At 39.2% G+C, this 14,786-nt stretch overlaps 1 protein-coding gene across 3 annotated transcripts; it reads left to right on the top strand.

The window, feature by feature from the left end:
- The first annotated feature begins 276 nt into the window (after window positions 1–276).
- LOC135082048 (serine/threonine-protein kinase mig-15) lies at window positions 277–14,102 on the top strand. 3 transcript variants are annotated; one of them, XM_063976803.1, is made up of 22 exons: window positions 277–587; window positions 781–846; window positions 1,581–1,788; window positions 1,881–2,057; window positions 2,134–2,365; window positions 2,445–2,573; window positions 2,765–2,995; window positions 3,283–3,359; window positions 3,441–3,525; window positions 4,294–4,417; window positions 4,915–4,935; window positions 5,097–5,193; window positions 5,441–5,570; window positions 6,004–6,124; window positions 6,900–7,793; window positions 9,644–9,766; window positions 11,610–11,973; window positions 12,484–12,704; window positions 12,781–12,971; window positions 13,044–13,170; window positions 13,295–13,429; window positions 13,513–14,102. In XM_063976803.1, exons 1-22 carry the CDS (start codon window positions 522–524, stop codon window positions 13,759–13,761), a joined length of 4,068 nt encoding a protein of 1,355 aa, XP_063832873.1. In that variant the 5' UTR covers window positions 277–521; the 3' UTR covers window positions 13,762–14,102. The 3 variants fall into 3 exon arrangements, with proteins under 3 accessions (XP_063832873.1, XP_063832879.1, XP_063832886.1); XM_063976809.1 differs by having other exon boundaries at window positions 13,301–13,429; XM_063976816.1 differs by lacking the exon at window positions 6,900–7,793 and having other exon boundaries at window positions 279–587.
- Window positions 14,103–14,786: the final 684 nt, after the last annotated feature.

Raw genomic sequence — 14,786 nt, forward strand, 5'->3', positions numbered from 1 at the left:
TTAACACAGGTACGACTGTACTCAGTGTTGCACTATCAAATGCAATTGACGCGCCTCTATGCCAGGGTTTTTATGTTCCTGGTCAGGCTATACATTGTATTTTTAGGTATAAAGTTATTGTCATAGATATTCAAAGACTCAGTATAACATTTTTGTCACTGATATTCTACATAACAAATAAATTCTTGATTACTAATAAATATCTTTGTTCCTAATATTTCAATTGAATGCAATTGAAACTTATTTGATATTGGTCGAAAAACAATCACGTCACATCACTAAATAAAATAAATCTGGCAATTCTGGCATCTCTGCCGGGTGTGTGTGCGACATACGAATTGTGTATCTGTAATTTACTCAAAATTTAGGTGTAAACAATGTGTCTCTTAAATCATTTATACATTTAATACAACAATATTAATAATCCCTTTGCCAATGTCATAGTTTAGTGCTTTTTTTACTTGTTATACATTGATGTGAGGCTCCCGTGCTTTGTCTTCGTGTGTGACAATATACTCAAAATGGCGCATCAACTGGCACCGTCTGTAAATTGTTCATTGGACGACATTGACCTCAGCGCTCTAAAGGTATGTTTTAAAAGCATTTTAAGAATAGGAGCAACTAAAGGCCTATAGATTAGCAGCCTCCTTACGTGTAACATTTTATAAAATCCGACTAAAGGGCAATGATCTCACAGGGCGTGAATCATAGGTATAGGTTCACTTTACAGAAAAGTATATCAACCTTTATCTCCAGTTTAATTGCCCGTATTCATTTCAGGATCCTGCTGGCATTTTCGAACTCATAGAAGTTGTCGGAAATGGCACATATGGCCAAGTGTACAAGGTAACATTAATCTTATTCTACTATGAAAGTGCAAGTAGCCCTTCACTGGGAAAATACTCTAGTAACAATACCTGTGAAATGACACAAAACTTATTTCATTGCATCTGATAAATGTCCATCTGCTTATTAGATCAACTCTCCTGGGGAACTTATTAAAGTTAATAGGCTTCAATGAAAGCTGTACAATTAGAGAGTCAAGCTATGAATGTCAATGAATGTAGGTAATGTCATCATCATACCTCGAGAGTGATAATGTAACTATGAATCTTACTTTCAGATAGCCCCCACTTTTAAGTTTAGTTATTCTGTTAACTATAATATGCAGAATCTGGTTCAATATACAACTAGGTATTTAAAAATATATCTAGTATTTTCATATTTTGTATGTGATGATAAAATTTGTTTAAAAAATCTAACTTCACTTTTTACTAGCTGATTATGAATTGATTATTTGAATAAAAACATGTTTACAACTGAGAATATCAATCATTAAACATTGCAGTAATAGTAAATTAGTAGATCTATATGTAAATTCAAACAGTTTATTTACTTACTAGTATTTATCATTTGTGTGTCATGAACCTAAATTATAGATTGATATCATGCCCATTACTATCATCATTCACATACTTCTTAGTAAGTTATCTGTAATGATAAATAATGATATTTACAACATAATGAAATGGAAATACTAAATAAGGTACTTAAATATTAATTGGGTTTACTATCTTCAGGGCCGCCACACCAAAACTGGCCAACTTGCCGCCATCAAGGTTATGGACGTCACACAAGATGAAGAGGAAGAAATCAAACTTGAGATAAATGTTCTGAAAAAGTACTCTAACCATCGAAATATAGCTACTTATTATGGTGCATTTATTAAGAAAAGTCCCCCCGGCAAAGATGACCAACTTTGGTTAGTCATGGAGTATTGTGGTGCTGGTACGTCACATTGAATTTATTTAATCATCTTTGATTTAAATTAAAGCTCGATCTATGAGTATGCAATAAACCTTTTTATAATGTAAACACAGGTTCAGTGACGGATTTGGTGAAATCAACCAAAGGACAATCTTTGAAAGAAGAATGGATCTCTTACATTTGCAGAGAAATCTTGAGAGGTCTAAGCTACCTGCACTCAAACAAAGTCATCCACAGGGATATCAAAGGACAAAATGTCTTGTTGACTGACAATGCTGAAGTTAAACTTGGTATGCTAAATCTCTATTTTTTATTTGCTCAAATGTACTTGACATATTGTATTGATTGTTTTTATTTGGTTTTTAGTGGATTTTGGTGTGTCAGCACAACTTGATAGGACCATCGGTAGAAGGAATACATTCATTGGTACACCTTACTGGATGGCGCCAGAAGTCATTGCCTGTGATGAGAATCCGGATGCCACCTATGACAACCGCTCTGATCTTTGGTCTCTTGGCATCACTGCCTTGGAGATGGCTGAGAGTCAGCCACCTCTCTGTGATCTCCATCCTATGCGTGCTCTCTTTCTTATTCCAAGGTAAGTGAATTTATACAAATATGTTCACAGCAACCTAATGTAGAACTTCATTTGTTCTAATATAATTCTCATATTTCAGAAATCCGCCTCCTCGTCTCAAATCCAAAAAATGGGCTAAGAAATTTCATAGTTTTATTGAGACTGTTCTTGTCAAGGATTATCATCAACGGCCTTATACTGAGCAGCTTCTAAAGCATCCCTTCATCAGGTAAGTGATTAATGAGGATATTTAAAACATTACTAACAGGTAACAGCATCAACAAAATGTAGCAAGTCAAAATAACAAATGAGTCAGACTAACATGTTTTAAAAAGTAATGAACTAGGTTTGTCTTCTTTAAACTTATATTTTAGCTGTAACTTCTAATTTTTATTTAGTTATTAAAACTCCATTGTTCAGGGACCAACCTACCGAAAGACAAGTGAGAATACAGTTGAAGGATCACATAGATAGGTGTAAAAAGAGAAAGCAGGACAATTCGGTCCGCGAAGACTACAAATACTCGGGATCTGAGGGCGAAGAAGAGGAGAATGCGATCGCTGGGGAGCCCTCTTCCATCGTGCACAACGCCGCGGCGCACCAGGGCGGCGACACGCTGCGCCGCAACTTCCAACAGATACAGGAGGGACGGTGAGTGTCTTTTGTTTTCATAGCCACTGGGATAGCAGTCTCCATCTGTGATGGTAAGTGCTCACCAATTACCATCACATGCTAAGGTTTATAAAGTGTGTTTTAACAAAGTGCAGTGTTTACTGCAGATAATGATCTTTTTGAGAAAGCCATTAGCAAAATCATTACAAATAGACATAAATCAGTGAAGTGTTTCTAACTGCAAGAATTTTTCGAAGCTAATGATGAATCAAACTAAAACTGCCTATTAACTGTGTTCGTCCTCAATTAACTGTTTCTTAACCCAGAGCTCCCGCGGAGCCCCCACAGCCGCAGCCGCCGCCTAAACGCAACAGTAAACGCGAGGAGCGGGAGGAGATACCAGGTAACCGACGTTCCTAACTTCATGTGACCACGTGACGTTATTTGCATTGTTTATTAACATTTGTCGTTTGTCGGACTCTAGAACCTGGCCCGCCGGCGAGGCCTTCCATTCCACAAAGACTGATTGTAGTGCCAGACCCACAAACACAGCAACCTAATAGATATAGGTAAATATCATTATTTATTTACAAGCTAAATACATTTTAATGCTGCATCTTTCCCCAGAACATGTCATCAATCTACGTATCCTACATCCACTAAAATATTACAGTGAAATGCCTTTGTCATCAAGTAATTAGAACCCGGATTTCAATTAATTTGTTTTGTGCTAACATAGGTTACAAACATTAAAAAACTGCATGATTAAATGAATGAATAATACAAGATAAAAATGCTCAGTGACTGTAACTCCCGGGATTAGTAAAAATCAGCTGAAGAAATCAAAAGTAGTGTAGTTTTATTTTAAAGCTAGATTCAGATGGTTGTGAGATCAATTATCTTTAATGTAGAGCTCAGAAAGCTGATCATAAGATCGTAATAAGTTGAAGTGGTACAATTTAAGCATTCTCATCGGGCATAAAATAAGTAAAAAATCCATGATATCACATTGAAGACACGTCATCGCGCAACCATCTGAGCGTCGCTTTAATCAACGGAAATGAAATCGGATAACGAATGTTTTTTAGTACGAATTAGTAAGTTTTTTCGCCAAATAATACAGCTAGATATTTGGATTAAACAGGCAGACAGTGGTGACTGAGTTTGTTGCGGCGCTTCTTCTCAGCACTTGCCAAATGTTTGTCTCGAAGCGCTGGTAGAGCAAAAAAAGAATGAGACGTGTATAGGCTCCTTAAGAGCATTTGACGATTTGTAAGTACTAATTTAATTAGTCTAAACAAATAAAAATAATTTTGATTTTGGATGTAATGTGGCAGGCCTCTGCCCCCGACGCCGAAGTCGTCAGGCTCGTCCAACAGCTCGGGCTCTAACAACGGGACGCCGCCCGCCAGCGGCCCGCAGCCGCCGCAGCGCGGCTCGCACCACATGTTCAAGCCTATGGTGCGTACTGTACTGTATGCTAGTGCATGGTAGACTTATTTTTATTAAATCTATGTTTAGACAATACGAAATGATGATTCTTTAACTCTTACTTCTGACAAAGTACAAACAGGGTATTTTGTAAACCATGTAAATGTATTTTTTTAAAGATTATTTGATAGCAGTAACGAGGCTGTTCAATTTCATTCTGTTTGTTTATTTTATTGTCATCTCAATATGCTGCATAATGGACTTTTTACTTTAGATTTGTCATCCTTATCCCCGAAATTGCTTAGAGATTTTTTAAACATAACATAGTAAGTTACTATTCTACAATGTATTAAGAAATTTTAATTTACACAAATACGAATTCATCATTTGGTGTTAGCTAATTTATGACAATATTATATCCATTTCAATACAAGTTGTTGTAATCGTTTGTTTTATTTGCGTATTTGTTTTATTTCCATGTCACGCTGTTACATTACTTTGCACTCCAATGTAATCTTCAACTGCAGCTTCCTCCGCGAAGACCAGAGGTTGGTTTATCTTTATTTATTGCAATGCTTTATTGTACATGTTCTTGCTTCCCAAGGTTTTACTAAATATGCACGAGTAGAAAACCAGTTTATATGGATGTTGTAGTTCATATTTTGTTAAGAAAAATTAAGAATTGTAGTGAATGCTATAAAATTTTCAGGATTTGGATAAGTTGGCTGCACAACTCAACGAACTGGGAGTGGTGTCAGGCAACGAGCCGCCCAATCGACCTCCGCGTGCACCTACTAATGGGCAAGGTACGTGCCCTTACATGTTTTCTAAATCATAACATGGTGTGTGACAACCAAAAAATTATGTCACTTTTTATTCCAAGTGAGAATTTAGATGCTTAAAACGGTATAAAAATGCTTAAAACTATTGGTACACTTACGAATGTGTGATCGAATTTACAAGTACTTAATTCGTTTTGGATGTTATGATGTGTTAAATTATTTTGAATTCTACCTATTTTATTATAAGGTATAAAATGGTATGTAATGCTAGGTCCTCCCGTGGAGCGCAACCCGCCGGAGCCGACGTTCGACGAGTCGGACAGCGACTCGGACGCGGAGGAGAGCGGCGGCCGCGTGCGCAACGACGGCACCCTGCTCGCCAGCGACCCGCCCAAACCGCTGTAAGTAGCACGCCACGTTACAGATAGTAACGACTGTGACCGAAAGATGGCGCCGATTGCATATTAGATCGCAGTGGCGACTGGTGATATCGATATCTGGCTGATATACCTGCTTTCTGGATGTCGTATTTTTAATTTGATACAACAACATTATCACATTTGTTTATATTACTTTTGTTGAACACAAAACCGACAACCATCGGTGGTTTAACCAAATTTATTACCTTTCATTTCAACATTGATGAACATTATTATTTCGTTTAGTAGTGTAGTCAAAACATTTAATTCATTCACAATCATGTTTCCCACACTTTTATTTCCGTGTACACTAACCATTACCCTTTCTGTTACTTTTGATTTGCGTTTACCTTTTCGTTTGCCCCGTTTTTTTGGTTCCGTTTCGTTCGCTTGTCAGTCCCGAGTTCTGCTACAGACCGGGCCTGAGCGCGGTGTCGGAGGACGGCGGCGGCGCCGGCGGAGCGCCCACGCGCCCGCTGCCGCCCACGCCCGACGACGACGAGCCACACCCAGACCGCACGCTCGTGATGAAGCGGGTAAGTTTAAGACCGAGATGACACGATCGTGAGGGTGCATTTGGAACTGCCTGATTAGAAACACATTCGCGTATTTGTGAAGATGCTACATTATTTGACATTTCTAAGTAGGTTATAGATATGTTTACAACTACTTCAATATAATATTGTGAATGTGTTTCTATCACCTGTATCAAGTCACATTGGCGACTTTGCAGCGTCTGACTGCAAGTAATAGATATAACTGAGCCTTATTTTTCAATTTTCATAGTTTCGAATCTAAATTTCATATCGCAAGAATGTAACAACGATTTTAAATGATTGCGATGCTTGGGCTAAGCTCCAGAGTCGCCAAATAAGAAATTTAAATCATACTGCAGCATCAGTGACATTAAGTTACAGCGACATTCTTGCGCGGATTTTGATTCGACTTTAATTAAAATAAGAAAAACATGCACCCGGTTTGCAAAAACCTTTTTTGATTAGCTTCAAAACTTAATGTAAGGCATTATGAGGTTGGGGAAGTACTTGAGGTCGCATGAGGTTGAGGATAATGGATTTGTACATAAAACTAGTTACTTAAGCAATTTCATTCTTGAATACACCACAGCGTCCCGCAAGATTGTCGCTGTGCCACTTTATAATGTTCAGGTAGGACTGAAAGCAAACATCTAAATTATAGCTTCTCACGCCAAAGTAAGATTAGTGAGCACAATCCCTAACATTTTCATGTTTTATTTTTGTTTTTATTATTTACGTGTACTTTTTGTATCGGACATGTTCGAAAAAACACCAGAAAGAGAATACGGAAACCGATAAACGGCAGTCGGACGTTGACGAGGCGGTGCTCCTGAAGGATTGGGACTTCGCGCGGTTTTTCCCCTCGCGGAATGCAGAAGGCAAGGGCGAGAAGAAAGAAACGCCGCGTGTCGAGCCTACGCCCCCGCCGCGACGCGAAGACCCCTGGTCCCAATTCAAGGCCAACAACACGCCGCCCGCCCGCCACAAGCAACCGCAACCACAGAAACACAGCGAGAAATCCACCCAGGACAAACTCTCCGACATCATCAAATACAAGAAGGAACAAGACGCGGAGTTGAACTCTCCAAACAGATTCTTTAGAGGGTTCAGAAGGGAGAACTCCGATTTTTTTCCTTTGCCCAGCACGCGACACTCCGCCATATACTTTCCTAAGCACGAAAGTCAGGTCGGAGCGAGCAAGCAGCTGAGATCCAGTGGCATATTTAACAATTCGCGGAAGCAAGTGATCAAGTCGCCGGCCTCGGGCGAGCCGATATTGACTGATTTTATAAAGATGAACGACAGTCTGAAGATGTCGGCGCAGGGCGAGGTGAAGAAGAGTGATAAGAAGGGGAGCGATAGAAAGGTGTCGGCGAATAATCCGATTGACGCTCTGAAGACGGTGGCGGCGCTGATCAGGCAAGATAGCGAGAATAGCACGCCGAGTCGGCAGAGTTCCGTCAACAGCGATTCACCTGCGTCAAGCGTGTGCTTCGCGGGCGCGCCTGACGTCACCGCCGATACCGCCACGCCTGCGCCCGATGCCAGCATCGTCAGGCCCCGCAGAGAAAAGACTGAATCTGACATAGTATTCCGAAGAAACTCACATTACAATCGGCACTCTGAGCTTATGTCGAGTGGGCAGGAAGCGGTACTCGCACAGGATAAGGTAAATTGCTTCCCCGCTCAGGATAGTTTGATTAATGAATTTATCATACTTACATTTTGGTATGGGGTTCGATTTCTAACCTAGTTATTACTAACCATTAGTGAAAGAACGTTAGTCCTATATCTGTATTCTGGTTTTGGTTTGTATTACATCTGTGTGGGAATGGTTAACATGGTTACTCGACTGTGCGTGTAAGCGATGCTATTAAAAAATATAACAAATCTAGTCCAAACCTACATAAAAATGCGTCCTTTATACCATACAAGTCTGTATTTATAATAATAGATAACTAATTCAAGATAATTTACACTTTATATCTCTATATCTTCATAAACTAACTTGTTTTTTTTATTATGTCCTTTTGGGTTATATTACTTTAAATTTATTTGTAACAAGATATAAATTGTTATTGTCTCCCATAAATAAATGAGTGAATGAAGATTCTGTGTTTTAAAATTGGTGTGGTATATAGTTAACGTATATTTATGTAGATTAACCAGTGGAGGTGTAGTTATAGAGAAATGGCTTTCTGTAGAATTAAAACTTGAATGGTTGATTTTGTTGTAACAATTAATATTGCTCACACGTCTTACATATTGGCGTGATTAAATAATAAATACATTCATAGGCGTATTTATTTAATTTATATTTACATTTACATTGACCACTTCGGGATCTGGAATAATTAGATTTTAATCAATATAATATATTCTTCATTATTTTATCATTTTAGTTTGCACATAACAGCTTCATTTCAGACTAACTGACCATAACACTAGTCACAAAGAGTTCCTAACCTTGTCCATTAGTCTGTGCGCGCGAATACCGTCTTCCTGCCAGAAGTGCGACGTCTAAATAACGAGCCTAGGAGACCGACCCACGACACCTCCAACTATTAACAAGTTTGGGAATGACCGCCTAACGACATGTCGAAGCTGAAAAGGATATCTACAGTTTTTGTGAATGTGTTTATTGCATGTATGGCTGTGCATTGTTTGTGTTTGTCACGCTCTGATGCTGAGAAATTATTAATAATACTAGTCATTGTAACATTCATCAATCCATTACTTAGTTATAGATATTACTCTTGTTCTTGTTTTGATCAATAGCGTAAAATTGTGATGTTGCGTTTAAGGCCCTTATTATGAATCTACACTTAATATTACATTCAAGTCTGTGAATACTCCAACTTCCAAATTCAATTAATTACAGATTCGATTCTATCTTGAGTGTGAATTAAGTTTTGACATTTGTATCACAAAACGAGTCTTGGCTGCTTGTCCACTAAAGTGCAGCAGAAGACCACATTTACCAAGTCTCTACACTGCGACCGGCTAGCCTAGGATGTGAGCCACGATATAAACTTATCCAGGCATTTTATCAATTTTACATGATAAGCCCATACATTTACCGCTAAAATCTACGATAAGAGTATATCGTGATGCGTATCCAATCCAATCCAATCGCGTACAAGCGAGTTTTAGAGTAGCAATATTTGCAGAAGTTGACTTCCGCAAACTGTCACCACTGTAAATCTTGCAGAATTTAGCTTGCCACAGCTATTTACACAGTGGCAAACAGCTTGCGAAAGTCAACTTCTGCAAGTTTAATTGCTAGTCTAATGCCCGTTTTCACCATCGATCACTAAAAGAGACCCCTAAGAAAACAAAATTCCTGTTATGTGTTACCATATTGGTCACTTAAAAATAGGGATTGATGGCATAAACCTCGCTATAGGCTGGCCGTCTTCCTATTGCTCAATATAGGTCCTCTTGAAGAAGAGGACCTCTTCCAATGGCCAGGCAGCCAAAATATTGCGCCCGTGTTATGTAAACCGGCTTTATGCGCAGGGTCGATCGAGTGGCGCGAATGACGGCAGCGGGGCTCGCACCAGCTCCGTGCTCCCCGACTTGGTGAGCCAGGCGGGCCAGCCCACCACGCCGCCGCGCCACGACAAGTCCACCAGCGAGGAGGTGAGATACACGACCACTGTACCGCTCACACGCTCGCCCGTTGAGCAGACTCATGATAGCCTAGCCTTACACTCGCTACACATACAGCGTAGAAACTGCTTGATGTCGGGATTTGGTCTGAGAAACTTCACTTTAGCAATTCAATTACTTAACCCATTCTCATGTTGTATTCATCTATTTGTTGATGCAAAACACGCGTTAAAGGCGACAAACTGGATTATCTTTCCGCATCTTAGCGCGATAACAATGAAATTGTTTTCTATTGTCTTGTTTTTCTGATACGAGATAGGTTAATTGATATCGATTAACGTCGCTGAACACCTAATATGGTGTGATGAGCATTACATCTGCAATAATCAGCTATAAATCTTCTGTATTTTTGCCAAAAAAGTAGAACACATTTTAACCATTGATTACTTACGTCTAGTTAGAGTTTGTATACTATGCATAGAACAAATTCATTATCATAACTCAGACCAAACACTGACAATACATAGAATAATTTTATAGTATCTTTAATTAAAATACATAATCATTTTCTATATAATTTCATGGGATTATATTCGCAACATCTATCCATGTACTATCATACAATCTCCCAAATGGGCGCTTATAAAACATTATACCTAATTATACAATTTGAATCTTTAAATTGTTGGCTCATAAAATTGCCTAATGAGTGTTAACATAAGGGGCTACCAAAACAAATCCCGAATCTTGTCCAATCACTTTTATTTATTCCATAGCCCATTCAGTAGCTTCCCTTTAACACTGAAAGTCTTGATATTTGTAACTGGACGCTAGTTTTGGGAGCCCCCGAGGAGAGCGGGTCCCGTGTGGTTTCGTGCTTTTGGTTTACCGTATTAATGTATAATCGTTGTCAATCATGCCAACACCCGGAGCCCGACCGCGACCGGTTCGCCGACGACTGTTGCCAATCAGTAAGTATCCATCGAGTTGCAACGAAGCGCTTCTAAAGGTTCTCATAGATTGTTGTTTGTTATAATAAATCTGTATCATTTCTTCCTATTTATGCATTTTCTAGATGCTTTCATTTGTATCGGATTGATTATGTTGACCATCAATGCGTATGAATATGCCCTAGCTTTAGGTAGTGAAGTATTTTGAGGCTTAATTAATAACTTTGTAAACAATGGTCGCGGGTCCTAGGACTGGGAGCACGCGGGCTGCCTCCCGCTTGCGGATGAAGAACGTACGGGGCCATGTATATTGTATACTAAACAAAACTTCACAGTCTGTTAAATTGTTATAGAACTAAAAAAAACATAAATTTTATGGACAAACTTTACCATAAGGACAAAATTTGTAGAAATCAAAGATAGCAGGAAAGCAAAGGCGCTTTGCCATACTGCCTCAAAATTTAAATGACAAAATTGGTTTTAAAACTAATTGAGATGACACTACAATCTTATTTTTTATCAAAATTTACAAGTCAAATGACTTATTGTCAACATACAAGGTTTTAGGACATTCATAAAATTATCATTGATGAATGGAATGAATCCACACTCGAGGAATGCCAAATATAATCTGATCATTGCCTGCAATCATTCATACTGTCATGTGTCATATTAAGTCATGATTTTGTAGATAATAGCAATGAGCAAATAACTTTCCAACTGTATTGAATATGACCACTAATAACTGGGAGATGGACTTACCTGACTAACATCACTTATTAATGTTTAGATTTAAGTGTCAATGATCACGATCGAACGGCATCGAAGTTAAAAAATCGAGTAATATTCACATCAATTGAAATTTGCATATAATTGAGTTTTCAAATGAGAATGTAAAGTAATACTAATTTGGTCTTCCACAGTACAGGCAAGCGATTGCCGGGGGCATGCCCCTCCCCCACCACCACCACCCGTCCCCCCCCTCGGCGCAGTCCACGCCGTCCAAGTCGTTCGTGGCGGGCGCGCTGCAGCAGTCGCCGTCGAGCTCGTCGGTGGGCTCGCAACAGTTCCTCCCCCTGCAACAGAAGCAGCGCTCCTTCCTCACGTTCGGCTTCGGCGCGGGCTCGGCCGGCAGCGGCACCGGCGGCTCCGGCAACGCGTCGCGCCGCGAGTCGCACGTCAACGTCAACGTCACGCCCACCGGCCACGACCTCAGCTCCGACACGCCCGAGATCAGGAAGTACAAGAAGCGGTTCAACTCGGAGATACTCTGCGCGGCGCTCTGGGGTTAGTGGCGAGCGTTTTGGTATTCCACATTCAAACTTGCGACGGCACATCAGAGTAAAATGAGCATTGTAGCATCTTAATATAATATATCCACCGTGCCGCTCGACTATTGTGGTGAGCCCACTCGTAACATTCTCATTTAGCTTAACACGAGGGGCTAACGGGACTATTAGTAATTTGGGCAATACAAATTGCTGATAATAATCTTTTAAAAAAAAAATAGATAATTTTTGCAAAACTTAGCTGCCTGATGTGCTGTCGCCTGTACAGTGGGCCATAGTTTCAGCTACACATTTTCGATCATGGTCGTCTCGTTCTATTGCTAAGTTAAGCATCACTATTTTATGAGAGCGAAAGAGAAAACGGAAATATGTAGCTGTAACTGTAGCCAGCTACTGTAACTTACTTACTATACAATTTCAACATAAATAATTTCGTAACTCTACCTAGTTTTGGCATAATATTATAATAGCGTAATATTTATTCTAATAAGCTACACTCATTCCACAGGAGTCAACTTACTAATCGGAACGGAAAATGGATTGATGCTACTTGACCGCTCTGGACAAGGCAAAGTTTATCAATTGATCTCACGACGCCGCTTCCAACAAATGGAAGTGCTAGAAGGACAGAACATTCTCGTGACGGTATCCGGCAAGAAGAACCGCGTCCGAGTGTACTATCTCAGTTGGCTCAAGTCAAAAATACTGCGCACCGATGGATTAAGTGATGTGAGTAGAAGCACCTCTTATTTTAATCGAATTATTAACAATGTAACGAATTTTAATGTTTGAACTCTTATTACAGCAAGCGGAAAGGAGGAATGGTTGGATCAACGTTGGTGAGCTGCAAGGAGCAGTCCACTTCCGCATTGTGAAATATCAACGAATCAAATTCCTTGTAATTGCTCTCAAGGATTCTATTGAGATATACGCCTGGGCTCCTAAGCCCTATCACAAATTCATGGCTTTCAAAAACTTTGGAGAGCTACAGCATAGGTATGTCATTTGTTAACATTAGTCATTGATTTATTTTAAACATTATCATACTCACTTCATAACTTTTTTCAGGCCTCTTTTAGTAGATCTTACCATTGAAGAAGAAACAAGACTGAAAGTAATTTATGGCTCTGCCGATGGTTTCCACGCTGTTGACTTGGACACTGCCACTGTCTATGACATTTATATTCCGAAGCATGTAAGTGTATTGTTTAAATAATTGGCTTTTTTAAACTCTATCAAGCATGCAAGTTCAAAGGTTTAAAGATGCTTCATTAAATTTCTTAGCCTCAACAAAATGTATTTGATACTATTTTTTTCAGACACAGGGAGCCATTGTACCACATTGCATTGTACCTCTTCCGAACTCCAATGGGATGCAGTTATTGTTATGCTACGACAACGAAGGCGTGTATGTGAATACTAATGGACGTGTTAGCAAAAATATTGTTCTTCAGGTTAGTGTATTTTGTTATTGCTAATATTGAAATGTGTTTCGTTGCTAGTACATTTTAATAATTACTTTTTTTGTTTGTTGCAGTGGGGAGAAATGCCCACTTCAGTAGCCTACATCGGCACAGGACAAATCATGGGCTGGGGCAACAAGGCAATCGAAATACGTTCCGTCGAGAGCGGCCACCTCGACGGCGTGTTCATGCACAAAAAGGCCCAACGACTCAAGTTCTTGTGCGAGCGCAACGACAAAGTATTCTTCTCGTCGGCCAAGGGCGGCTCCTCGTGCCAGATATACTTCATGACGCTGAACAAGCCCGGCATGGCCAACTGGTAGTGGCGCCGCCTGTGATCTGTGATGACGCACACCGCACGCGGCCCGGTGCCCGCAGCCAATGTAACTTCGCCACAAAGCCACAGTTCGTCTCGCTCGCACGACAATATGTAGATGACGTTACCATATGCGAATCCATTTGGACGATATCAGTACATTTACGTAGCTTTAGATAACGCGTCCGTGCACCCTGACGAGAGCATACGTCATGATCGTACATTTTTCGGGGGGGCGTTTCGAACAACGAATGTTACTTGCCTGGGGAGCTGGTGTCCGCTCGTGCCCTCATTGTACAAGACGACATGCCAGTAGTTTAGTCAAAGTAACAAAATTATACCATGTGCTTCGGTCATTTGGAATTTAAAGACTTGTGATAGTGACAGATGGTAATTTATGCTCAAAAGACAATCCACGTAATTACAATCGAGTTAATTGAAACCCATTTATTACAAGTGTCATTTTGTACTGAGAATCGATACAACCTACTAAGAAATATTATTGTAATATTAAGCAATAACCTCTAGAATAAATGTTTTGATATTGAAAATTATTCTTAAGTAAGTTAATATTGCTTAGGTTTTATTATTATGTTGCAATTGTTTATTTCTAAAAGAAAGTGTAATGTGAAATCTACCTATTCATTCGTATATGGCCATATTATATTGTTTATATAAAGTTAAGCTAGTTGGTGGTGATGATGAAAAGTAATTGGTTACATTATGTTACGTTTTGAACAAAGAACAATGCCATTATTAACTGATATAAATAATTTTATTATTGACTATTAAAACAACAATTTAGATAATGTAAATTTATTCTTCAATTTTAAGAGTATCCCACATAATATACAAATTGGCATTTAGTCAAGTCACTTTGTATTATAACTCTCACCAAACGACAATTTCTTAATGGATAAATCCTGAAATTTGGTACTATTTATTATTTATTTGTTATGTACTATATTATTTACATGTATAAAGATGTAACTGTGCATATTGAAAATTATATATTTGATGATTTTTTATTTG

The sequence above is a fragment of the Ostrinia nubilalis genome, chromosome 2 (assembly GCF_963855985.1).
Source record: "Ostrinia nubilalis chromosome 2, ilOstNubi1.1, whole genome shotgun sequence".
NCBI lineage: Eukaryota > Metazoa > Arthropoda > Insecta > Lepidoptera > Crambidae > Ostrinia > Ostrinia nubilalis.

Bases quoted from the DNA above. Each gene is read 5' to 3' on its own strand.
- LOC135082048 (XM_063976803.1), top strand. From the start codon at position 522: ATGGCGCATCAACTGGCACCGTCTGTAAATTGTTCATTGGACGACATT. The intron at 5,571-6,003 runs GTAAGTAGCACG...GTTCTGCTACAG, and splicing joins AGCGACCCGCCCAAACCGCT to ACCGGGCCTGAGCGCGGTGT. The intron at 11,974-12,483 runs GTTAGTGGCGAG...CTCATTCCACAG, and splicing joins ACTCTGCGCGGCGCTCTGGG to GAGTCAACTTACTAATCGGA.